Consider the following 27,753-nt stretch of genomic DNA (forward strand, 5'->3'; position numbering starts at 1 on the left):
TAAGGAAAAGGAATAGCACTTCTGGAGGGCAATTTGTTTTGCTTATCTACAGATGAATCATCTTCTGAAGTTCTTCAACTCTTCATTGATTGTAAAAGACAGTCTAGGATGATTAGTTTTTTGGTTTTGACACCTAACCTTTAGATACTTGAGTTCAGATGGATTATTCCAGATGTAATTACATCTTTGAGAGAAGCAGTACGTAAGCTATAATCAGTTTTTGATTCACTTCATTACTATAGTACTCCAGATGCAGACCAGGCTTCCAGAGTCCTGATCACTGTACTTACTTACACAAAACAAAATGGCTAAATTAATCTGAAGAACATTTATAGTGGTCATGGAACAAGACAGTTTTTTAATGCTGCATTGTTTGCCAAGTCCAAAGAGGACCAATGAGGTCAAAGAGAAGTTATTTTGACAACCTATCCTGAACACTGCTTAAATATCGTAAGACTCATTCAACATCTTTATACAAAAAGTCTACAGGAGGGTTAATAAACCATCAAATTGGTAATAAAAGCATGCAAAAACATGAAAACAGAAGAAAAAGATTAATAGATTGGGTTGCCATATCACATATTTTAAGTTTTACCCTCCCATTACCACTGATCCTTTAAAATAGCTTTCTTTGGTGTGGTGTTCCTTCTCACATTTTATAACATAACAGAAGTAAATATGAAGACTTTAAGCATTTTATTGTCAGGCACGCATTAGGAAACATGGAGGCCAACTCTTCGTCCCACTAATTGCTTTTGAAGTCTGCTTTTCTTGCTTCTTAAATAACACTCGCAAAAAGAAAAAGATGGGAACATTATCCAGTGGAAACAGTATCTCAACTGATTCAAAAAAATCTGCCAGTAGACTTGTAACTTTAAATTGTTAGGACAAATTGAACAAGCTTAGACGTTTCTTTCAGAACAACATAAAAATGAAGACGCTATGACTCCACTTCATTAGACAGATAACATATCTACTTAGGACAAATCGAAGAATTATCTCCAAGTATTCAGTTACATGTCTTCACCATAAAAAGAAATCTATTATTTACTTATAAAGCTTTTTTATTTAGGAAATGCTCATGAACACTAAAGTTGAAGATAATGCATTAACATCACAAAGGTTATCAACTGTTTCCTGTTCTGTAATCTACACATTGAATTGACAACCTGGTTGAAATCTCTACTATTTATATTAAGAATATTACCTTGCGTGTAGGCAGCATCATCAGATCCCATACTCAATTTCCGTGCATCACTGATCCTATCCACATGTGCTAAAACAGGGTCAGTAAGATGCTGGATACCCTCTGGTTCAACATAGTGATCAGGAAGGTTTAGAAGGTTTGTAGGTTCAAAGGTTGGGGACACTACCCCTGGGGAAACTGCAGGGGGCTTATTTGGAGAAACTGTAATTTTAAAAGTATATTTTGTGTTAGGCTGCGTAACCACCACTCGGGGAGAGGTTGCAGTGGTGCTGTTGCCCACTGCTCGACTCTTGGGTGGATGGTGATGAATAAATGCAGGACCCATGCTTACTTGACCAGACATATTCCTAGAAGTGGTAGATACTCCAGGATTTGTCGATATGAAAAGCGTGGGCTGGTTCCGCACGACTTGATCATCTCCTGTTGTGGCATTTGCTGAAATGTAGACCTTGGGCTGACCGCGTGTAATCACTTCATCAGTATTTGGAGGACTGGCTGATATGTAAACAGTGGGTTGACTTCTACTTAATGTCTGGCTGTTGAGGGAAGAGGGAGTAGTGGAGGTGCGAGGGCCAGTTGAACGCAACTTAGAAGAACTGTTTCTTTGTGGTGGTTCAAGTTTGATTTCAATTTGATTTTTGCGAGGTCCTGTGGATATATTCTGAATGTTGTATTGGCTATGAGCAGACGATTGTGAGCTACCAGATGAATGAATCATAGGTGCTTGTGGAGTAGTAGGAGAACTGATAGGCATATAGACATGAGAAGTCTGGTGGCCTTGCTGATTTGGCTGTGTTGAGTGTTGCGATGAGGTATGTGGCGTAGTACTGGATGTAGGAAGAGTAGTCCAGGGACTTGGCTGTGAAGGCTGGTAGACTTGCTGAGGGTGCATGGGATTAAAATGAGATGCCCAGCCTGGCTGCTGCTGTGTCTGTCGAGTGGTACCACTAGGAGCTGTAATGTAAGGCCTAATATAGATAGAATTTCCCTGTGGACTGTTAAGTACAGGAGGAGGTACACCATGTATGTGCAAAGACGTAGGGGTATTGCGACCAGGCTGAATATTTGGGGCTAAAGTTACCATAATGGGGTTGAATCTGGGTGTTTGCTGAGACAAGTTAGATACTCCTTTGCTGCCTAGGTGAAATCCAAGATGCTGCCCTGGATTAGAAGTACTAACTGTGTTAGCCATCCCAAAGACATTAAATCCTTGTGGAACCTGCGCAGGTGCTGTCTGTGGTTCCTGCTGAAACAGTTCATTGTTGGACTGACTGGTTTGAAGGTGTCCATCACTAACACTGTGAGCTAGAGTCCTACTTCCATTCATTCTACTTCCTTCTCTTCCATGGTGATACACATTCTGTGACTGCAAATCCAAATTAAGAGATGTCATGTGATTTCGTAGTCCAGGAATCCCAGAATCATCCGAAAAACCTAGGTCTCCTTCACCGTAGAGATACTTTGTGCTCTCCTGAGAGAGAACTGCACAACAGGCATCCAAATTATTGTTATTCTATAAAAGACAGATGAAAGTTTGACATTACTGATAAAATACCATCACACTTAAATATATATGCATCCAATTATCACTGAAAAATTAACAATGTTGCATCAAACAAAAAGCTTTAGGTGGTCGGCTAGCATAGCTGCTACACATGCACAAGGGGGCTTTGCATGTGAAGCTTACTATTTTGAGAACAGTGACTCAGTCACTGGCACCAAGAGCGGAGGTCTGCACTGCTGCTGAAGCAACGACAGGGAGATCTTGGACCTTGACAAGCTAACACCATACAGTATGATACACCTTGGATCAACACTTTTACTATTCCTTCTCAATTTCAGAACAATCTTCAGCAATGACCAAATCTCTGGCTTGAGGGGGAAAATGACAGAAGGAATGGATTCACAGCACCTGCACATTACTGGTTAATAACTTAAAAAACAAAAATAAAAATACATGTTTATTTCAAATGTTTTCCCAAACACTTCAATACCAGTTATGCATTACCTCCTGCTGAAAATGGAAAGTGATTCTTATGCAGAGAAGAAACATGCCGACCCAATGAGTTATACATGACTTCAGAAGAAATATAAAAATTCAGTTTATACAAATACAGCAGGATTACTCTTTTGCAAGATGAAACTATTAATGGAAAACCCAGGGGACATTTGTATTTTCATTTTAAACCACTGCTTTCAAAGCTTTTAAGTACTTACATTTGTACAAAGTTACTTTATAAAACCTGTAATAGGATGACTTAGAACAAAAACCACAACCTAGCTAATTTGCTTTTTAAGAACATTTCAGAAGCAAACTGCTAATCCCTCTTCTCTTTTTCCACATGTTTAGTAATATGGTACTCGGATCTTCCCAATTTAGTTCCCTACATAAGGATTTTTAGCAAAGAGTGAACATGCATCAGTGGCGTAATTTCTTAATATTGTGCTCTGTCCATACCACTTTTCTTACAGAACCCCCCTGCCACCCTCAAGAAATAAAGGTTAATACTTTCAGCCAGAAGAGCACCTGTTGAGGCCCAGATGTTATTAAAACTAAATAGGTGTCAAATTCATCCAGCACACAGAAACAGTTACTAGAAAGAATGCATATGATCAAGGAAAAAATTGCATATGCCAAGTAGTAACATTATCAGTTAAAGAATAACACAAGCAGGATAAATTGATCCATGCTACATGCTTTGTATCAAGTTGTTTTTGTTAAACTAGCAGACAGTAGTTCTCATCCTTCAACCAGGATGAGAGGTCATAGAGAGTGTTGTGCAGGCATAGCAAGACTGCCTCTACCTTACAGATTTTAAAAAAAAAAAAGAGAAAAAAGGATGGACATAACAGAAGTGGGAGAGGACTGACAAGGCTAAACTCCACCCACAAAACCAAAACTATGTGTTCATACAGGCCAGATGCAGTGCTGAATTCTTTAAAAAAAAAAATCCCACAAAAAACCACAGGCACAAAACCTTTTAAAATAACAGGATTCCCTAAAGGCTATCTAACTAACCAGCTGTATATAAGGATTGTTGCAGAAGAGTCTTGAGAGATAGGAAAATGGGTCAAATTGATGGTATGCATACCAGCTCTAGTTTGCAATAAGCACCAGAGGACAAAGTAATCAAATGAAGTTAGTAGTGAAGAACAGAATCACACACGGACAGAACAGTGGGTAAGAAAAGATAAGAACAACAGCCTTGCATTTGTTGCAAAGGAGAAAAGGGAGCTAGAAAAGGGAAAAAGATAGGATGCCACAGAAAAACAAGCTAGAAAGATCTTAAAGGCAGATTTTGCATGAACTTAGGTGAATTAAAATTATTAACAGAAAGGCCAAAAATACCAAACCAAAAAGGAACAGGCCAAGCTTGCAAGGCCCTTACATTCAGCTTGAATGCATTTCTTTGGACAATTTTTTTTTCTTTTTTAAGACTGCATCCAATCAATTCCAAAATTTCAGTGACGTCAATGAGCAAATTGGAGAACTCAAAGGGGAAACGGGGGCACATGGAACCCCTGGCATCTTCTGGCTGGCAGAGGCAGAGTTTCAACCGCTTCTAGCTCTTTATAGATCAGAGAACCGGTTGATGGCAGAACTGAGCATATTCCAGCAAAACAATACCCCTCATCTTAGCTCTGCCCATGTCCCAATTGAGTTTAAAATGTTGGCACCCTGAAAGAGAAAGAAAAAAAAAGAAAGAATAAGAATGTTGGAGGGAAATGAGGAAGCAAGGAGAGGACGTAGACTTGAGGAGCAGGTAGTTACAGAATGCTCCAGACACAAAAAAGGACAATGTCCACAGACTGGGGACGCTGCAGTGACTCCTTTAAATGAGGAGAAGGGGAGAGCTGAATGCAGGCGGCTTATTGGGAAGAATGGAGGGAATGCAAAACTTCTCAGGAACATTCAGTGCTGTCATCACAAAAAAGCAATAAAACTTTTTACTCCCTAGATTACACAGGTTTAAATTTCATCCCATTATATTTTTGGTGGTCCTCTGTTTTTAGTATATTAGATATTGTTTAGATATTTCAACAGTGGGCTATTCACCTCAAGACATTTGCATACTCTGTTTACCCTTAAGTTTTTCATTATAAACATATAATGCTAAAAACCTTCCTTTAAAAACAAGCTGAAAGTGTTTGGCTAAAAAAAATTCAAAGAGCACTGAAGTATCTGTATAGTTTTCCTGCACAATTCACAGTGATCTGAAGAAACTTTTCTTGTTATAAAAGCCTCTTGTCACTATCATTATAAACTGCATAACTGCTTAAACTCTTTCAGGTTCTCTCCTGGGGTATCTTATACCTCCTGGTTTAAAAACAACTTCATCCTGATTCATAATGCTTGCACATCAGGTATTGTGGGGGCAAGGCGAATGCACCATTTCTTATACCTGATAATGTCCTTAAATACTCATCTCTGACCTAAGCCACAGTTACTGCATTTATCGAAAATTCTTTCCACTATGCTCAACTCCAAGAAGGCAGAACTCAGGATTCAGACACTGTTCCAGCAGTACTGCAAACACATGCAAAAGTACTCTCAAATTCTGCTTCCCAATCTTTACCACCAATCCAAGTACAAAATTTGTTGGTTTAAAGAGGTCATGTTAGGCTTCTTTAACAAAAAACAAACCAAAACCCCAAAAAACCCACTCTCTCAGAGGATTAGCATAACTAGAAGCTATCCAATTCAGAGAAACCAGAGCTCATGAAATTTCAAAGAACCAGCAACATGACAGGATTTTGTTGGTGAGTCTTAGGAGCTCTCAGTTAACAACAACAACAAAGGTAGCCTTCTAGTGTAAAAAATCAGTGTAACAATATTGCACATATGGAACATTAATTGCCCTATATAATTTTTTAAAAATCCTCTTATGAAAGCTGACCTAAAACATTCCCTCAAAATCTAAACCCTTCTCCCATATCTCTGTCAAAGAATGGGATGTACAGTATCTTTTTTTCACAGTTATAAGTCTCCTTTTTATATTAAAAAAAATCCACTGTATTCAATGTTATGAAGACTGCCGAGTCTCTCAAGAGCCAAGCACTAGCTTTTAAATTTATCAAGAATTACATTCAAAAGGTGATTACGGATGCATTCACTCTGTCAAGTCCATTGACCTTGCTCAACAAGCAGTTCTCATGTTTGAAGAACAAAACTGTACGAATTAGATTAGTCCTACAGAGAACTAATATAAAAACGGCGGTGTATAATCCTGAGAACAAATATAGGCAATTTATAGTCTGGTTCAGTTTCCTCTTCTGCTAAATAATTAGCGAGAAAGGGTTGGGGAAACCTTGAAACCTCACGAGCCCCGAGCAGGATTTTGCCCTCTTGCAAATCAAAAACAATTCTCTCAAAGAACTGCACTTTTCACAGCTTCTTACTCTAGTATGAATTGTGAGTCATGATAAAGTCTTGAAAATATGAATGTTAAATTGGCACAGTCACACTTCTCCCAACAGTACAAACACTGTGTTTGGATGCACATGTGTGTGACTACATATACATAGGTAAGTATACATATATATGTATTTTATAAATAAAAATACATATAAAAAGCAAGACAAACAATTATGATAGAAAGAACGCTGACTCATAACTACAGATGTCCTAGCCATAGTCCAGAGACAGCTAGCTTCTGGAACTCATAACCCATCTTTTTTCCAATCAAGTTGTGTATACTCATGATCAGTACGAATATTCAGACAATCCTCTTACTATCCAGAGTACTCAAAGGTTGAATACCTTAGATAATGAAAAAAATCCAATCAGTACGGATGCTTTGGAATCACTGGAAAATGCAAAGCAAACATGTTTAAGCAACACGGTTAAGTAAGTCTATCAGCATTTGTTAACTCTAGGCATTCAGGTGTCCCTATGTCAGGCTTTGGATGGGCATATTAATTCATGTGCCGAAGTAACTAACGTGATGTTATAGAGCAGAAGTTGATACAAAATATGGGCATAAGTACTCTGATAGTGGCAGTAGAGGAAACAGCTGAAGGTAGAAGTTGATGATATGGCAGTCCATAGCCTTAGCATTAACTGCAGTACCAGACAAAAATGTTTTGTTACTACCAAGCCCAAACAGAAATCCATAGATAAGCAGCATGGACTCCAAAGCTACAACAAAACAAACGAAGCCCATCTGGCAGCCAAAGCCCTGGGAAGCACTGGGCAGAAGAACACTAGTGCATCACACCCACTCAGGTCTAACACGGTGGATGCTAGGCTACAATCACCGAGTCCTGCCTGATTCAGGCTGGCTCAGACAGAGAACTTTGGTGTGCCCGCACTACACTCCCAGGCTCCCTGCTGCAGAAGATCTGTAAGGCCACCAGCACTGGTTCTGCAGGCCAAGGGAGCTGGGAGTGGAAAGCAGTGGGGCCAACCTGCATGCAGGCAAGGGCCCACTATTACCCTGATGCCTGATGGAGACCAGGTAGCAAAGTTGCTTCTGGACCTGCCCTGACCCTCAAAGCAGGGGGCGGCGCACTGTCTTAAATTTGTAGCATCTTAAATTTGTAGCACTGCCTTAAATTGTCCCTGCTGGACTCAAGTTGGCTTTGCATCCCTCCTTTTGCCACAGTTAGTTTTGGCTCTTGAGGTGGCCAAAAGGCACGAGCATACTGATTGGCGAGACGGTAGTCTCCATGCACACAGTGATTTACAGGCTGGTTTACCTGGGGCCACCCCTGATTAGACATGGAAAAAGAGAGGCCAATTTAACACTTAGCTTGCTGTGCAACATAAAGAAATTGGCTCTGTATATTTGTCTCACTGAAAAAAGAAAATAGAAAGGAAAAAATCTGCTCTGCTTTCAAAGGAGACACCCATACATAACACTTAAAATAAGCAACACTGCTTACTCGTACAGTCATTAACAGAACACTGACCTGTAACATGCATCTGGATACAACACCTTCAGGTACCTCAGGAAACTTCTGTCGCAGGTCATGTAAAACCTGAATATCAATTTGCTGGCTTCCTTGGGCCATTCGTATATTGCCTGGTCAGGATTGTTTTTCAACAGGCAGTTTTAGGCCTTAGTAAAGGGAGTACTCATCTCTTCTGTCCCAGCATTTTCTGGAAGAGGAAGGAAAGCCTTAAGACACTGAAAGCAAGCACTTCTGATGTAACAAAACCCAACAAAAAACCACCCCAAAAAAACAACACACACACACACCCCCTTTCCAATTATGAAATGTAAGTCTGTATTTTATTTCAATGTTTTCCAATGTGACATCTCTGTCTACTTAATTGTCCTTCACACATTCATAACCTTGAAAATTGCCCATTTATAGACATCTCCTGATCAGTTTCCTTCTATCTTGGTTTTTATATTGACATTATAAAACATATTAAGAATAAAAAAAAATACTTGATTTATCGAAGTATTAAAATCCATGGTTTTAAGAACAGCATTTTTACTTATTTTTAAAACACAAGCAAACACGAAGTAGTCCACATCAAAAATAGGAAGATAGTGTTCATTCAGCTTTTGAGTGTACCTACACTGTTACCTTTACCATCACTGTTATTGTCTACTATCAGGATATTGTGGCTAGAATTTCAGTGTTTTAAGTTTCAGGATTTACTTGCAATAGTCTACTTGTTTTTCACCCAATATACTTAAGAAATATTCTGAGATCATGACTAGAAGGAAATAACCCTATAACAACTCAGGTTTCTTCAACTAATTCTGTTTCTCCTTTGAAGGAAATTATAAAGAGTTATGAATAAGATATCACAATCACTCAATCAACACATTTATACAAATTATCTGTCCTGGCCATATGATACCCATAGACTTTTACCAAGAAGAATTTCTACCATTTAAGTTTGGAAGAATGCACCTATGTGTTAAGCAATGGAATGGTATCTTCTTCATATAAACTAATATTACAAATAAATGTGACCATATGGTTTATAAAAAACCCGAAGTAGTCAACTCCAACATTCATTTACCTCTTAAGTTAGAAAGTCTTATTCAAACATCTCTATCAATTTATTCATTTTCTCTTCCCCTTCTCTACCTGCTTTTCTTTTCTTTTTTTTCTTTGCCTCATATTCAACATGCGCTAGTACCCCATGTGCTGACTCATGGCAACCTGCAGCAGAGAACTGCCTCCAATACCACAAGGCACCTATACATGCTGCTCCCTGGATCCCATCAGCTCGAGTTCTTTCCCAACCACCCCACTGGCACACTCACCTTGTAAGCGAGCCTACATGCTTGTGTTTCTGTACTTCTATGCACTAAAAAGGACTAGTGGCAAGTTAATTGGGGAGCATTAATCACAATTTTCTAGTGTATTAACACCACTTGTGATTCAAATGTAATGTAGTGCAATGCTACAACCTCTCTTCAGACTGAAAAGATGGAGGAAAAACCTGCAACGAATTGATGAGAAAGCACAAAGCACATCATTTCAGCAGGGATGACAAGACAGGCATAACACTATTCCAGGACCACTGAACCACTATATTATATACTAGTCCTGAACCATTCTATCGTAAGACTTTTTCAACTCCTATGTCTTCTCTAATCTGAACTGATACAATTACCAGTCAACTGGTAATTGGCTTGAACTAGAACACTTCCAATAATAGCTAAACGTGATCTGAAAAGCAACACATGAACCAGTTCAACTTTCTGCCAACAATTTAAGAATAGCTCTGAAGAAAGAAATAAAAAAATCAAACCAACCCAAAATACATGTTACTCTGGAGACTCCATTTATACACACTACACATGAGAAAAACCAACTTGTTAGCTAATAAAATAGTGAAGACTGAAAGTCCTAAGAATATTCCAGTAAACATCTGCTCATTATTTTAGTCCCATAAATCCCATCTTCTCTGATACAATCACAATACATACTTAATTAAAAATACAAGCAAGAACAGAAATTTATTAGAATATTCAGACATGTTTTGATAAAACATAGACTACAATCCTACCCACAGTTTTTAGTGCACATAACACCACAATATTCCACTATTGAAAACAGTACCACAACTTCAAAAAACCTTAACATATGACAAGTACCAGCCAAGACTGCTAGAACTGGAAACTCAGGTTATGGTATTCCTTCCCAGAATACACATTCTGTTTATCTGACTATGCAAGTTCAGCTTCCCTTCTCTTCGTGCACTTTATTCATGGAGCCAGAGCAGCCCAACTCTTCAGGAGCTAGGAAGTCTGGTTCCCTTCAGACCTGTATGATCTAAAAAAAACCCAAAACCACCCTAAAACACCCAACAAAACAAAACCACCTATCTGCAAAGAGGTGAACAGTATGAAGACCTGTGAAAATAGCAGGCAGGACAGGATTTTGTGAGTCCTACACAAGTAAATTAAAAGTAGCAAGCACACATTTAACACTAAGTCACAGTATGATTACAGTTTAATTATGTACACACCTGCACTAATCCTGCACAAATTTACTCTGCATATACCAAGAGTGCTATCTCAAAGGCGTTAGAGAAATATTGAAGACAACTGCTACATAAGGCACCCTGTGGCTGCTGCTATCAGTACCCAAGATCACTAATTTAAAGGTAGCATGGATACACCTAAACAAGCTGCGGTCATACTTTAGACTGAAGTTTAGACACACCTAAGAGGCCTCAGAAACGGCAATGTTGGAGAAGCAGAGGATTAAAGTATTTTGTTTTGAACAACTCAAGCTATACCTCTGAAAACCACGTTCAAAAGCCAACTGAAGCAGCAAATCTTGGCTTACACAACTGAGAAAAATCACCCTGGCCAGAGAGAAACACAATTAAATACCTCATCTGAAACAAAAAGTGGTAGTTTATTTTCTACCAGAAAAAGTGCCTGGCTTTTACTCTGTTACAGAGAAAAGCTACATTAAACATAACATTAATATGGTTAAAATAAGGGATAAGAATTGCAAAAGTTAAAATGAAGTCATTAAACAGTCTTTAAACACAAATTCAAGCGCTAGAGAGTTCCTTTCCCCTCCCATGCATTGGCTAGCACAATGTTCAGTATGTACATATACCGTTAAAACGATGGTAAAGCTTGTTTACATTTACTGAGGTTTAAAGCAAGCAATTCATAAAGGTTTGGGAACAAAGAATACTGTAGGAGTCCCTGAAGTCTCGGAGCAAATGGCTGTTCACTACAGCAGACCCGAAAGAAGAGCTGATGATCCAGGCAGGGAGCACAAGCTTCAGCCAGAACTGAGAGCAGGCCCTTGAGCACGTGGCTGCGCACACTCCCCTGAAAGCACCTTTAGCAGCTATCTGCCCTCAGCTTGGATTAACAGCGACTGGAGATCCCACTCCCAATTGTTTAAAAAACGACAGAAAACATGAGCTGGGCTGACACTGCTCTGAAATCTTACATTCTTAAACTCTGAAAAAGTCAACTCCGTGGCAGTGGTAGTGCCATTTTAAAAACGAATGAATCCATGCCTCACTAAAAACACACCTGTGTTATTTCTTCAATAGTTTGGAATGCTAGACAAATCCGAGCAGGGACAAAACACTATTGATCTTACACTTTCTTTTAAGCAACTATTAAGAAAAACACTGTTCAGAAGAGGGAAAACACACAACAAATTAAGCACTTTAATTAAATTGTTTATCAACGATAACTGTGCTTCAATGCTTCTCCAATTAAAATTCAAAGCTGACAAGATCACAGCAAGTCCAGAAAAATACAGGATTCTATTAACAAGAAGGAAACTGGTTAACCTCAGTTCAGTGCCATTTTTCCACCCCTCTTATACCATTAAACTTACTGCTAAATAGTTAAAACCCCCTCAATCCTCCCAAGACCTCTTAATTTTTTTCCAATTTCTCTAACCTACATTAAAGTAACCCATACCACAATACACTATATTATCAGAACAGTAAATTCTATACTCTCCATCAAATTCCCTGTACAGTACTAAAAAGTTTGTATTTACTCTTTATATAAATTTCCATCTTTTGTCTGATGGATCAGATTGGCAAAACAGCACCTTCACAGCTCTTACGGCAAAAACTGCATGGAAAGATTCATGCATCCACTCTTTTCATTAAAAAGACAGAGAACAGATTAAAAATTATTATTCAAAACATTAAAAACCAGGAGGATGTTCCACATTGTCACCCCAGTGCTTCATTTCAATAAAATACTTCGTATTCTAGCTCATTTTTCAGTGTCGGTAGTCTTGATAAAACACACAATGACCACAATTTCCATTTATTACTCTGAAACAGCAAAGTACTACAATAATTACCTTAAAATTCAAAGAAGTGCTGCAGAGAAGCCTTTCTGCATCTTCACGATGCATAAAATGACTTATGGGGCATCATCCAATGTTTGTAAAATCCAATTATTTCTTGTTAGCATGCAATACTTGGGAGACTGCTTACTTTTATTTTACTACTGTACTTTTGAGTTTTGGTGGCTTAGCACCAAGAAGATGCATGCAGTTAGTGCAGGAAGAGCTAGAATTAACATCTACTCTATCATTTTACCAAAGTTATAACAAATTTTTGTACGTGTACATCAAATGTGTCAACATGGTAGAATATGATTATATTTACTGTAGTATGGGAGAAAATAAATGCAATAGGCTCTGCTCCCACTATCTTCGTTCATGGAGAAATATATTCAAAGTCCTGTAGAAAGTATATCCACCACATTCACAAAAGAAAAAAGTGCCCTTTTTTTCTCCAGTTTCAATTACAGCAGGTGACTAATATGGCTTCATTGACAGTATAGCATATGAAAAAGGCACTTGCATCATATGAATATTAAGGTCACTCCAATCATCACTTAAAAAAGAAAAACCTACTGCAGAGCCCGAAGATATTTAAAGATTATTAATAAACTCAAATTAACCTTAAGGAAGTCTGAAGTGGCAGGCCAGGAGGCCTCATGAGGCCTCTCTAGTACAGACAGACTAAACGTTTTTCTTCGCAATTCTTGAAGTTGCAAAGGAACTATAAAAGGGACTCAGCATCCATCTTGCTAGAGGAAAGCTTAAAGGAACTGAAAGTTATTTTGACAGATGCATGCCTAAGGAACAGAAATGTAGTGTTGTTGTCAGCCACGGAACTCAGAATCTGGCAGCAGGACATCCAGAATATTGTTAGAAAGTTATCTATACCAGTGGGAAATAAAAGGCACAAATGCAAGAATGAACAGCCAACACTGCCAGTAAATAGTCTGTAGAAGAAAAGAGTACCAACAGGAGGTAAGGGAAACTGCTGGCAGCAACATTTTGGCTTCATTCAGAGACCTGGGCATAAAATAAGGGCGATACAGCATTACAGAAGTAAGCTGAAAAATCTATTCAAGAAATTAATTATCAGCAGAAATGAAATCCAGCAATGGTGACTCGGAGAAAGAACTTTTCCTAAAACTATTAAAAGCAGAGTTTACTTACAAAGGAAAACTTTTAAATACTGGAGTGCAGTACAATATCAAGTTATTTTTGTAGTAATGTCCATTTACTAATGCTTTAATATACTGCTTTTAGCTATTTCAAAAAATCCTTCAGTGTGACTTTATACTGTTGAAGAGAGACATGCACAACAAAGATCCTAGTGCTCACTTATGCCAGAAATACTAAGTAACTGGAAGAATTAATTAGCTGTGTTCTTTTAAAGACTACTGGCAAGATCCCCAGATAACTTAAAAGGCCTGGCAATTGTAACATGATGGAGCTCCTGTTGAAGCTTTATTCTGTGAAAACTATTGATACAAAAGTAAACAGTGTGTCATCTCACAAAGGCTACTCAGAACCATGAGTACGACACACAAAATAAACTGCTTATCTTGTTTATTAAAAAACTCAAAGAAGACTTAGTGTGAAATATGATTCAGATGCCAAATACTAGGCTGTTATAATGCTGGACCAATAGCTAGTTAAGAAATAAATAATTTTAAAAATCTCCTTTCTTCTGACAGAGCACACATTCAACATCAATGGGTCAGAGACAAGTCTTCAATACAAGCCTTAAGCTTATATTATATTGACTTTTCACAAAACACTTATAATGCAAGTGTTCTTCAAAGTAAATTCTGCCAAAACTGATTTTGACATAATTATACCTAACAATCTAAACAAAGAAGCTGACAGTCTAGAATATTATCTGCACTTCTTGTTCATTACTAATCTTTTCTTACCACAACTTCACATGCAGTCCATGCATTAGAAATATCAAAGGTAATTGTGCAAATATTAGCATAACTGCTGTATTGAACAATTTCAGTTGAACTTATGATGCACTCTGACTGAAGTCCCATTTATGGTCAGCTACCACTCTGGAACAGCCTTTGTGAGTTCAAGAAAACAGCTTTTGGAAATATGCAGAACATTGCAACAGTAAACAGCATACCCTTCACCTTCCCCAAAACCAAATGCATGAAACCTTTATACCTGCCTTTATACTTCAACTACATCTAGTAAGTAAATTGCTCATGCTTTTCTGTAGTTTTAATCTGATCACATCTGATCTGTTTTATACTCATATGGCCAAAAAATGCTACAAAAGTAATAAATCTAAAAGCTTATTTTAGAAACCTGGCTGTAAATATTTATTAAGAGGGTGCTGTGAATGCAGAAACAAGAGGACATTTCCTTGTAGCATTAATGGTGCAGATTATAGATGTTGTGCATAAAAAGACTGCCGTAATGGCAGCAAATTAGATGCAACAAGTTGCAATGCAAGACCGGTAGAGGTTGCTAAAGTGCCTGTTGAGATAGGAGCCAAGGGATTTCTGATATTTCTTTTGATGGATCTAAGAGGTGCAGAGAGACAGCAGAAACAGATAAGCAATTATAAAGACAACTAAAAAAAAACCAACCTCCCCGTCCGCCCCCCCCCCCCCCCCACAAACCAACCACCTAACACCAACCCCTCTACACTTATCTCAGGTTCCTTCAGCAGGACTAAGTAGTTCCCCAATTCTCCCTAACTATTCACCTATCCACTGGATAGCTCAAAAAAGGAACACTGTCTTCTCCCCTCCCCGCTCCAGGCTTTCTTGAGCAGTACCTTCCCCCACATATTTAGCTACTTTTTTCCTGTTATCTTATCCAAACATCTATCCAAGCACTAGATCAATAAATATTAAAATACTTCTATGGACCCTGCTTTTCAGCCAGACCCCAGTTCTGACATATCACTCCAAGTTGTAAGTCCAGCACTCCAAGTTGCTGCATGTCAACCTTAGGTAACTTTCCATTGAGGATTTCCTTACACCAAACAGCTCGAATTATAAAGTATGGCTGATACAGATACTGCTAGCATTTCTTTCAGCTTTCTTTCAAGAATATAATGTTGTCTCTGGTCTATACTTAAGACTGGTAATCACATTATAAGCTTATGAATCTCTATCCACAAAACACCCCTCCTAAGCAGGATCTCATTCATCTGGCAGTAACAAGCATTGCAAGTTTATTGCCAATTTATACTTACTTGTCATGTGTCAACACTCACCCTTAGAATGAGGCTAGGGGTATATTTTTGTATCCCTACTGATTGGGGGTGGGGTGAGGGATCAGACTAAGTGCCATATTCTCCTCTTGCAACCTGTCTCTCCAACCTCTTACATACTGATTTCCACACCTGTTAGTCCTTCCTTTCCTTCCTCACCTATACCTGCAAGTCTTGCTAAATGTGAGCCTAGAAACTCCCACTTACATGTGCCTAGCAAATGGAGGAGGGGGGCAGAAATCAAGAGACACCACTGCATGTAAGGCCAACTTTCCTTAAAGAAATAGGTTGCTAGCTCCAGGGAGGACTCCACAGTTTTAACTATAAAACTGACAACTTGTAGGCAGGAAAAAAAGAAAAACTCAAGAATAATAAACCCCAAATTGTATGATTCTCTGAGAAGCTACAATACAAAATACATTTAGAAATTAAACAGCAAGAAATAATGAAACAGTCTTCCCCTGCTCCTTCTAACCCTAATGCACTTTCTCTGAATGCTTACATAGAGTCAAATATCAGGCAGCCTGAACGCACACTTTTTTTCTTAAAATTTAGAGTAATTTTGTAAGGGAGAAAAATATAGAAACAAGAACATTCTACCATTCTATAGAGTTCTATGGGACTCTACAGGGTCCCATATTCTCTCTGCAAAAGAGATTAAGCAGTGAAGTGACAGAATGTAAAAGCTTACGCTAACATCACTAATGCTTTAAATGCATACTTTTAAAGAAAGAGTATGTGAGAACTAGATGATGGAAACAGGATTATTAAATATTCCTAGCAGAATTTAATTTTTCTAATATATTACTCAGCTTTTCCATGGCTATTTTGAACGATTTCAACAGTCCTTCAACAGTATCTCTACTTAAAACAGAGTAGTCTTCTTATAAACCCACAAGTTATCCTCCACTCACTACCATCCATTTCTTAAATAACAAAAAAATTCAGCTCATCACAATTAGTTTTTGGTCTCATCCTCAACCTACTAAACAGTGATATTTCTATTTAACTGTTTGCCAGAACTCTACTCTGCACTGTTCTGAATCCAAACAAGAATATGAGAGAGGATATAAACCCGATTTCATTACATGACCATAAAACTGGAAAAAAAAAAATCAGAATTACAAATAAGCATGATTAAGAGTTCTCCCCCAAACACACTACTGGATTGGATGAGACCAACAGACTTCTATCAATTAATGATGAGCAAGATCAGAGGAAGATGGTAAACTCTGCAACAGTTCAAAGAAATAATCTGCTCCTATGGAAAATCTACTTTAAGTGACCATACCTGGAAGCAATTCATACCTTGAAGCATGAGTTGGTATTTTTTCTTCCTCCAAATTCATTACAAATATTCATTTCCAGAAATAAATTTTCATTTAACACATTTCATAATGTCTTTTTAACTTCTGCCCTGAATAACAATGTACTATAATGGGTCCCACAGCAAAAGCATGCACATATAAAACATCTAATGAGGTTTAATCTGTCAGGTATTTCCTTGGAAACTATGAGCACTTATACAATTTCTTTTTCAAGGAAAATTAGTTAGCTGGGGTTGTACTTTTTTAGTGTTGCGCAAATAAAAAGATTAGGGGTTTTTGTTTGTTTGTTTAGGGTTTTTTTTACTGTGAATTATTTTAATTCTTGCTAGGTCAGCCATGCTAACATGCACATTAAGGGATTCTATTAATGGATTTTACATAAGTTGGATTTGTTTGGGTTTTTTTTTTTCCTCCCTTAGAGAATTAACTAAAAACAAGGCCACCTTCCTTTACTGCGGGCCATTCCATGGATTCTGCCAAAGCATAGCTGACTTTCATAGCTCAGCAACATGTTTGCAAAGCTCATACATGAGCACCTTAAAAATGAGGTTTCTCAGATCACTATAAATAATTCCTTAGGAGTATGGTTTCATTAGAGGAAAATCTATCACAATAGTTACCAAGCTCACCTCCAGCTACTGTTATAGTTGACAGTTTGAAATTTGAGCTGTATTCTCTGCACAGCATATTAACAACAGAAATCTGTATCTGAAAGTTTTTGAAATTTGTAAAAAGGGTTTCAATTCATTTTTACTGGAGATGAAGCAGAGGTGAGGAAAAAAAAGCATCTCTAGGACGGCTGAGAAGGCATTTTGAATTCTTTCTACACTTATTCTCAAGGGCACACCCAACTGTTTAAGAGCAGTACTTCTCATGTGCTCTCCTGTCCACACAGTTCTTCCAAAACCAGTAAAAGCTTTGCATCACAAGTTAGCCTTCTGGTTAAGAAAAGAACATACCAGCTCACCCACCCCTCCGCCCCCCCAAATTAATCTCACCAAGTTGAAATGAAAAGGTCACAAGGAGAAAAATCTAAGCATGCTATTTTTTCTTCATTTTTATTCCCTGATAAATACAGTGAAAAGTGCAATTAATTGCTATTAAATAACCAATGATTTGTTAGGTATTCACATGAATCTGAAAATAGGGCCTCTACCTATTAAGTTACACGGGGAATATACGTGAAGATAAAAATCAAGATGACTGAATGCCATGTGTATCTTAACTACAGTACTTGATGAAACTCAGAAACTTTTAAATCTCAGAACCTTATGAATTTATCTTGAGGAAGCATTTCCTCCACTTCAGAAGCAACCACACATTTTGCATGTGTCTTCAAGCACTTGTTTCATGGCAACTGTAGGATGTCGTATGGAAATTAAGCAGACAAAGTAAAAAATGCATTATATAACCCAGTCAGGGTATTTTTGTTAATTATATTAATGAACTCCATAGTAACTCTAAATTCTGCCTGTATTAAGATTCCAGTCTTAGCATCCTTCATGTCAATTTTACTCAGGTAATCAACACTTTCCACCTTTAAACAGATTTATTCCCTTCTCTTCTATGCATCTACATATTTGCTTCCATTTGTCAGGTTCCCAATGAATGAAAAATCCATTATTAATTCAGGGGAACTTCAAGTAGCAAGTATTAACCTCCACATCCCCAACTGTGATTGTATCATGTTTCTTCCACAAATTAACAATATGAGAAAGCTGCGAAGTATATTCCACATTTTTTTTTCCTTCTGTACCCTCAAGTTTCTACTATGGCTGCAACACAAAGCTTTCATAAAGATAATCCTCTATGAGCTCCCTGGAGTCTACTGTCAAATGCAGGTATTGCTATTTTGAAGAGTATGCATTATTTCTAGTGCAGCTGTTCTGAGATTTGGAGGAAGAGAAAAAAATTAGACAAAAAATGCCAATTGGAGAAAGAGGCAGGAAAACACACACACCTATATGACCAGCCTTTATTAAAAATCAGTTTGAAAACAATGACAATCTACACAGAAGCAATATTTGATTAAGCTTGTTGTTTTTCTCTTTTCAACTCACTTGACTAGATTTCTTTTAAAAATCTGGTTTTGATTGATGATTGACAAACAGAAAAAAATTCAAAGCCTTCCTAAAATGATTATTTTAAACAACCAGCTTCAATCTAACTAGATGCTATAATCTCTTACAGATTCTCTGATCACAATGCGCACTAATATAAGAACATAAATATCCCACTGGGTCAGACGAATGGACATTTTAGTTCAGTATTGTCTGCAACAGGGGCAACAAAAAGCGATATTCAGGAAGAACATGTAAGCCTGAGCCTTTCTGTAGTACATTCCTCTCATTCTCTCAGTATATACAACTGTGTGATTAAAGAAATTGGAGAGCAGATCCCTGTCTATTCTCTTTACAGACCTGCTGACAATATATTCATCAAATTCCTTTTCTTAACCTGCTGAAATCATCTGCCCCCACAATACCCTGTGGCAAAGGATTCCAGAAGTTTACTACTCTGTTCATTTAAAAATAATAATAATAATAAACCAAAACTCTTGCTCAGACTCTTTCTAACCAGTTGTCGTATAAGCTCTGCATGCTACATAGTTCTAAGTTTGCAGGATTTGGTGAGTAACAGATCTGCATTCACCACCTTCATGAATTTAAGCTTCACTCATAAATCCTCTCATAACCTTTGCCTCAAAAGACAGACTTATCGGTTTGAAGTCCCTCCTTGAAAGGCAAGAGCTGTCAACTTGTTTAAAATAAATAAATAAATGAATCTTCTCTCTACCTTCTGTAATACCAATACATCCTCCCTGAAATACAGGGACCATAGCACCCAGGACTCAAGAGAAGGGCTCACCAGGGCTTTACATAGGAACAAAGAGATGCTATTTCTCATGTCCTCAGTATCTTTCTGATGATGCCCAACACCTCTGCAGGCTTTTCTGGCTGCTGCTGAACACTGAGCCAATAGTTTCAGGTAACTGCCATGAATCCAGGATCTCTCTTCTGAATTGTAATGAGAGATCTGAATATAGTACCTGTAAGCATCACCAGGCCTATTACACACCACAAGATTGCATACTGGAACTTTAATCACCTATTCCTACGCCTCGCTCCCACCTATGCCTTTCCTTCTCCATATTTAGTTCCCTAAACATCATTAGCTGTGAAAGTCTAAAACGGTTTCCAATGTTTTAATACTTCCCAGTTTCTTGAGTAGGAGATAGCTTGGTAAAAGCTGCAACACAAAGAAGAGTCAGAATCATAGTCAAAGTCCTTAGTACCTCCAAGTCCAAAAAGTGTTAAGCTTGTGATACAAAGCCTGTTGTACATGCTGGTTATGACCGCAGTAACCAGTAGGGTAACAAGCACCTGAAAGTGTTAGTTTATTTCTATCCCCCTGCTTTCATGAATTTTAATCACTACTTTACACACAGAACAGTTCTAAAAAGAGCTGGCTCCAGAGCAGTTTGTAAAGTTCCAGTTTTTATATCTGACTTCAGTCCAAATCAGATCAAAGTCTTCCTTGAACAAGCTGCCCCCTAAAAAGCTGTAGATGTTCAGGGAACTTGCCAGTAACTTACTGCCAACAGCAGCAATAAAATGGACATGAATGACAAATTCATTCAATAGCTTCAGGAACTTCTACAATAGTTGACTGTGGGCCAAAGGGGACTATTCTGTAGCCTAAGTACACAGAAGCCCATCTCAAAACCTCTTGGCTCCAAACACCCTCTCAACAGTATGAAACCACACTCCAATTAGACCTGGAGCTGCAGAGCTTTCAGACTTCTGGCTCCACCACTGAAAACCACAGTCCAGCACGACTGGCTGCTTCAGAGCTGTCAATCTGAACTCTTAGAGTCACTAGTCCCATGGTAGTTTCACTGAATCCAGGTAAGATTCAGCTTACGCTTGCTAAGCTCATATTTCTTTTAAAAATCTTCAGCTAAATGTTTCATCAGACATCTGATGAAACAAGAATCACAATTTCTAGGAAGCCATAACCCTAAATATTTCACAGTGCTTTTTGATAGTGATTTCCCAGTTTAAAAACAAAACAAGACAGCACACAAACTAGATACCAAATCTTTCAGAGGAGACTGATACACATGATTACTAGCTGAAGAGCCACCATAGGACATCACCGTATAGGAGGTGGCACAGAGGAAAAGCATGATGCTTTTTGCTCTTAAAAGATCACACAACCAGGAATATCTCAGGCTTCCTCAATGTAAAGCTCTCTTCAATATTATACATAAATAATTTTTAGAAGACAGAAATATGACTTAGAGAAATAAATTTAGATGGAAACAGTTTTAAATTGCATTTAAAAAAGCACAAAGAGAATCAAATCCACACTGAAATACTTAGGTAAAGAACAATTTCTGGGTTTCATACTGAGGAGCCAACAGATTCTGTGAAACAATGTATTTATGCCTTAACATACAACCATTGTGGAGATCACCCTTTATTACACCATTGCTACAAAGTTTCTCACAAATCAAAGTTATTACATAGCTGGCTGTTACTTCCCATATCTTAGCTCTCATTCTAAATAGAACAGCAAGAAGTGTCATCACTTCAATTCAGAACTAAATAAAAGTACTGTTACTACACCCTTCTCAGTGGGGAGACTGTATCAGGGAGGCAATTCAAACCCAACTGGTTTGAAACCGAAATAACTGTCAGATTTATCCATGAAAACAGCTTTGGAAAAAAAAAAAATCTTCAATTTCATAAGTGAAAGTACATTACTATTTTTCCTATACTGCCAATTCAAAGATGAAAGAATGCAAAAGGCTGACGAAGTGCTAAGTTACATGCAGAATATATAACGCTTTTGCTCTCATTTATAGTGCCTTACAATTGTTGGATGTAAGATTATCCCGTTGTCACATTTCCACAACAGTGGAAAGTCTGAGAGTGAACTTTGTGCCCTTTTAATATGTTCGTGCTGACAGTATTACCATATTTCTTAAAAATTCATATGAGAACATAAACAAGACAAGCCCTGTTGTGCCATGTTTTAGCTGCTTACCCGGTAGTTCCATTTCTGATATGTATTTTGGATTGTTCAGTTCACAGCAGGAAACTCTGGAAAGCCTCCGTACCCAGGCAAATATCTGAACTTCAGCAGTTCAATACAGAAGTCAGCAACAGCATTACAAATCTCAAAGCTTCCATTATGTAAGCCAATCTTACAGTAGTTTTGCTTATGACTAGATTGGTATTTGAAAGACTTCTTTCTGTGTTTCATACCAATACTAAAGCAAGTACCCCTAAAAAATGCTAAGAAGTCCCATTATCCTACAACTGTGAGCCAGAAATGAAGCTAATGAGAGATCAAGGGACACAACAGCATTTTAGAGGCAACATTCCAGAATCAAAGTATCTCAATAATTGCCCATACCTACAGACAAACAACTCTGAAGAAGGGGCAATGGTTATAAACTAGGAGAGCATACATTTAGATTGGATATAAGGAAGAAATTTTTTTATGATGAGGGTGACACTGGAACAGGTTGCCCAGAGAAGTTGTGGATGCCTCTCATTGGAAATCCACACATTGGATGGGGCTTTGAGCAACCCCGATCCTGTGAAAGATGTCCTTGCCCACAGCAGGGGGGCTTGGACTAGATGATCTTTAAAGGTCCCTTCAGACCTAAACCATTCTATGAATGAATCTGTATCAGCTATGTCCTAACCAAAGATAACTGCGATTCTTTTAACTGCATCAAAATCCATGTATTAAGTAATGCCTTAAGAATTTTTTCCCCTACAATTAGATGATGTTGCTGAAGTCAAGCTGTATAGCAAGGTGTATGCATACAATTACATTAGAAAAACATTCACAAAAATCCTAGTAGTAACAAGGCATGTCAATTGTTTTCTTATTCACATTATACGCTATTTCCTTTTTTTCTAGTCCATGTGTTACATTTTTCCTCAGAGGAAAGAAATGGGTTGCTTATAATATTGGCCTAAAATGTTATAGCACACCTAGTGTATCAACAATGATATTTTCTGAAACAAAAAAGCTCACCCCAAGTATTTTTAAGAATTAGGATGAAGTGTTCTTGCTGCTTTGACTGAAAACATTAATTTATGGAAAAAAAGTCATAAGCCATTTGCATTTCTCTCTTTCTTAGGCACACATAATATACAGGCTATATACAGGCTATTTCCTGGTTTTATGAGGAAGTTTTTCTAACTATTTTCCTGATTTCATTAAGTCAGTCTCCATTTTTTGCTTTTTAACTTAAATTTCTATTTCCTTAGTTGTGCAACCCCAGTCTAGACAGTGACTCACTTTGGCACAAGCTGGCCACTGCAACATGGCCCAGCAAGACAGTGGTGTCCACTGTCAGGAAACAAAGATATTGAAGTCCTACTCCAACAAAACCTGGTCTCATCTTTAAGAAACTGAACTAGCCAGCATGGGGCTGAGGGGAAGGGAAGGAGGGAGAAAAGCCAAGCCACAATATTTAAGATGTATTTTCATTGACCTCCAAAATATAGGCTATGATTCATCCCCTTCTTCCATATCTAACTGCTTTTTTGTTGTTGTTAAGTCTCAAATGTTTATATGTCTACAGAGAGAAACAAAGGTGAGCACATGTTTCAAGTTCAGGATAGCTGCACCTTTGACACACTCTCCAGTTCTTTAAAATTCCAATCAAAACTTACATGTTCTTATTTGGAAGATGTTCACCTTTGGCAAGTATGGTCTTTCATTTTTTTTTTACCCCGTTCCCTTTGTGTCTCTTGAATCTGATTAAACCAGGTAAGTAGGTAACTTAAACCAGGTAAGTAGGTAACTTAAACCAGGTAAGTAGGTAACTTAAACCAGGTAAGTAGGTAACTTTAGTTGTGGTTTAGACAAGCAGATGGAAGAAATTCAGGTGTTAGTACAGCCCCATATGAGTTACCAATAAGAGTGGCAAGCAGTTGTCTAAAGGCTGACAGTTCAATCCTCTTACTGAGGATGAAATATAAGGGTAACTATAAGAGTATAAGGGAATATAAAGGATATAAGGCTAACTCTTGCCATAAGCAGAAGCTGGAGAAACAAAAAGGCTAGGTCTGGAAAACTGATTGGGAGGAAACTACCACCTCTTCTCTAAGAATTCCAAGAATCTTGCTTTCTTTGTAGTGTTCCCAGAATAGAGTCAACTAGTCAGAGATCTGTCCATCCTTCATTTATTCTATCGCTCTAAGGGTTGTTACTAGTGCAGCAAGGGCAACGCTAATGCTTTTGAATGCAGTTGTCATGGCACAGTGCTGAAATCTCCTCAAGCCATACAATTAGGAGGGCAACTTATTTTACTAAGTTCCTAATTCAGCCAATGAGATGCAATAACATTTCACAGGGCAAGCAGGAGAGGTCTCTAGCTTGAGGAATTCTCATTACCAAATTTTAAAAATAAGCTTCTGACAATAGGCATATTAGAATAACAACAACAATAATATATATTTTAAAAGTCTTTAAAATTTTCATTTCCTGCTACAATAAGGCTACTATGAACAATAAAATTGCTATGAAGAATACTCCTGCTAGGTCTTTGCCCTTTCAGCCATGTTATGTACTGTTTGTCATATTCTACAAAAAGTCAGACCAATGCAGTAACTGAATAAAAGGCCTCAAAAAAGCATGAATGTACCAAAGGCAAATTAAATCTAGTTGTGATGCTCTGTAATACTAAAATTTAAGGGTGGTTCAGTCGTATCATGACAGCCAAACTCTAGAAATAGTAGCCACTTTAAATATATGTCGCTTTTAATTAATTATTCTTCATTTGTATCTTAAATTGGTGTGTAGTGTTCAACAGTTGACACATCTACTGCAGAGCAGACTATATTAATGGTGACTTAACTGAGTAAAGACTTTAAATACACATCCACATAAAATAACATTACTTTAAAAAAAACAACCAACCAAGCACTGGGAAGTTAAGGAGTAAACAGATTAGTAACATCAGAATTAAGCCATATGATGTGTATTCCTACGCACGTCACTCAAGTCCTGCCTAACATCATGCAGTAACTCCACAGTAATGCCAAGACTAGAATTGCACACTCTGATTTTAACACACTGGAACGCAACCAAAGAGACAATTTCTCTCTTCTTATCAACCTCCAGCTCATTAATCATCTTTCTTTTGTATTTCACTAGGCAAAACACACACTTCTGAACTATGATATCTTCCAAACAGTTTATTAATGCAATCTCTTTGCTGATCTCATTTTAAAACATAGCAGCAATTCTAACTTGTGAAACAACAAGAATTTTTCCAGGTCATGGGGTCAAAATCTCTGATTCCTCATATACTAAGCAGGCACTGGGAGAACAACATTAACATTTCACAAAACTTTATAGCAAGGGCTCTCATATCTGTGGCAGTCATACAACCAGGAACTGTCAGCACTGGTATACAATATGCACAAAAGTCCCCCATTCACCTTGCTGAAGCCACGTTCATGTAGCATTTCACTGTGATTCACAGACTACTTTGAGAATGCCTGGTTTATACAAAACACCACTCAAAGGAAAAGTGTTGGAAGTGAAAAATTCCTGAGCAGTACTACTGGCTTTAGAGGGGTTATCTGCTTAGAGAAAAGCAAAAAGATACCAGGGATAGCTTTAGCAATAGTATTTTGAGCAAGTCTGTAAGCTATTACAAGTTACAAACTGTATGATTTAAGAGCAACATAAATTCATCACGTATCACCTTCAGTGTTCTTTCCTATAAACAGTTACCTGTACATAAAAATGTACGTTATACACCACATACAAGTGTAGTTCGAAGCTCTGGTGGTGGAATTTGTGATCCCATTTCCATGCAAGCCATTGCTCAAAGCATTAAAATGGATCACCACCAACCCAAAGCTATGTGTTTGGACTGCTAGTGCACTGAACTAGAAGAGGAAAGAACAGGCTGTTTTACTTCCTCCTAGTTGTCATGTATAGCCATGACACCACAGAACTTCCTCCTAGTAGTCATGTATAGTTCTCACCACACAAATTTTTGCTTTTCAAGCCACTGAATGAATTCACATCCACAGTTTAAGCCTTTATTACCACAAACCAAATCCTTTCACTCATGTTTCAGTTAAGATATAAATGAAGTTTAAGTTGCTTGACTTGTGTTCATAACTCAGTATCATTAATTAACCAGTCAATTAAGATTACACTGTTGAACTATAACTCCTGGTATATAAAAGTTTCCTTATGAAACACTAATAAAAAAGTCATTCATATGTGTAATTTAAGTAGATTTATACCAGGCATGGTATGATGGTTAGGACAAGAGGCATTTAGGACAGTCTGAGGTCCGGGTTCTCTCAAGGGTAAGATCCTGCTTTTCTCTCCATTAGTACCTGGGCTGGCACTTCCCCTTTCTCCCTTCAGCAAGCGCTTGCATGAAAAAATTAGATTACTTAGTCAGAATACATCTTAGCCTACTTAGTAATCCCATTTTTTTGGGCTAGGTTAAAATTAACCTAGATCAGTTTCCCAGCCTTGTTCATTACTCTGCCAATCAAATGCTTGTGCCAACTGGAGCAATAGAGGCTGGTAGAAGCTGTGCCAGCTAAAATCATTCTCAGAACTATGATCTGAAGATGAAAAACTATTTCACAGAATGCTAATGCTTGCCTTCTTCCCTGATGTTCTTCCCTAGAGGAAAAAATTACTATTTAGTGCCAAAGAAATAAGCTTTTGGAATGTTTTTTAAAAGTATGTCTACCAAGACAGGTACTTTATTCTCATTTACAATCCAAAGGGAAGGAACACAAATTTAACACTTAAAGAGCTTTCAGCTAGTGTTTTCAACCTTATCCGCAGTATAAGTCATGTGTGGAAGACTAGCTAATCATTTTTAAAATATACCATTTACAGAGAAACTGGAAGTAGCTTTAGACTGTTAAACAAAGCATCAAACAACAGAACACAAATAGTTGTATTTCATATATACCAAACTTGAGAAAGTATTCAAACAGTTGCTAAGCAGCAGCAGGCTATGGGCATCACATCAGATGTTAATCTTTCACTGATCATATGTTAAAGAAAGTTTTGCAAAATCATTTACAAAAATATTTTCTCAAAGTAACTATTTAGCCAGATTTCAACAAAAGTATAGTTTGAAACTTACTGACCAAACACTACAACAACTAAAGCAAATACAGATGCTGTTAGTGTCACAAGTAACACTTATCTGTATTTCAGTAGCCCAGAGCAAAAGAATAGAGAACCAAATAAAAGAGAAAGCTTTTAGATTTTGGCAGTGAGCTTCTCCCCTTATGGACAGAACGGGCTGTCCCCACAAAACTAGGATTTACCAAACATGGCTCAACGATCAAATTACACTTTCTCTGGCATTCACCAAGCAGTGAATGCATGTGTGTCACAAAAAGCCACAAGGAATCAAAAAAGTTTAAGACTAACTCCAAGTATTCCCTTTGCTTTCCACATACTCCTTTCAGAAAGTGCTCTCAGTTCTCTGCTCTGTATGCAAAAAGTGACTTATTTTATATATTTGTATTTCAAGAACAAATAATTTCAATCAGATCAATTACAATAATCTAAAAATAAGTAACTTAAATCATCAGTCCAGTACGGTAAAGATCATAACATTGCAAAACCAGGACTTTTCTTATAATTCAGACTGCCAAACTAAGAGAATGACTTATGTTCATTCAGATTAAGGACTCCACAGGTAA

General features: G+C 37.6%; 1 protein-coding gene across 3 annotated transcripts in view; it reads right to left on the minus strand.

Moving 5' to 3' along the window:
• The window catches only part of TAB2 (TGF-beta activated kinase 1 (MAP3K7) binding protein 2), a 66,880-nt gene that overhangs the window by 10,723 nt on the left and 28,404 nt on the right, over positions 1-27,753 (minus strand). For 2 of the 3 annotated variants that reach the window (XM_072856144.1, XM_072856143.1), the window contains exons 2-3: positions 8,120-8,309; positions 1,208-2,720 (exon numbers count right to left, since the gene is read on the minus strand). In XM_072856144.1, coding sequence (XP_072712245.1) covers positions 1,208-2,720; positions 8,120-8,221 — 1,615 coding nt within the window. In that variant the 5' untranslated portion in view covers positions 8,222-8,309. Of the gene's footprint in view, positions 1-1,207; positions 2,721-4,596; positions 4,887-8,119; positions 8,310-27,753 lie in introns of all 3 variants that reach the window. The other variant, XM_072856142.1, reaches the window with a different exon arrangement.

Source organism: Ciconia boyciana, chromosome 3, assembly GCF_034638445.1.
Source record: "Ciconia boyciana chromosome 3, ASM3463844v1, whole genome shotgun sequence".
Classification (NCBI taxonomy): domain Eukaryota; kingdom Metazoa; phylum Chordata; class Aves; order Ciconiiformes; family Ciconiidae; genus Ciconia; species Ciconia boyciana.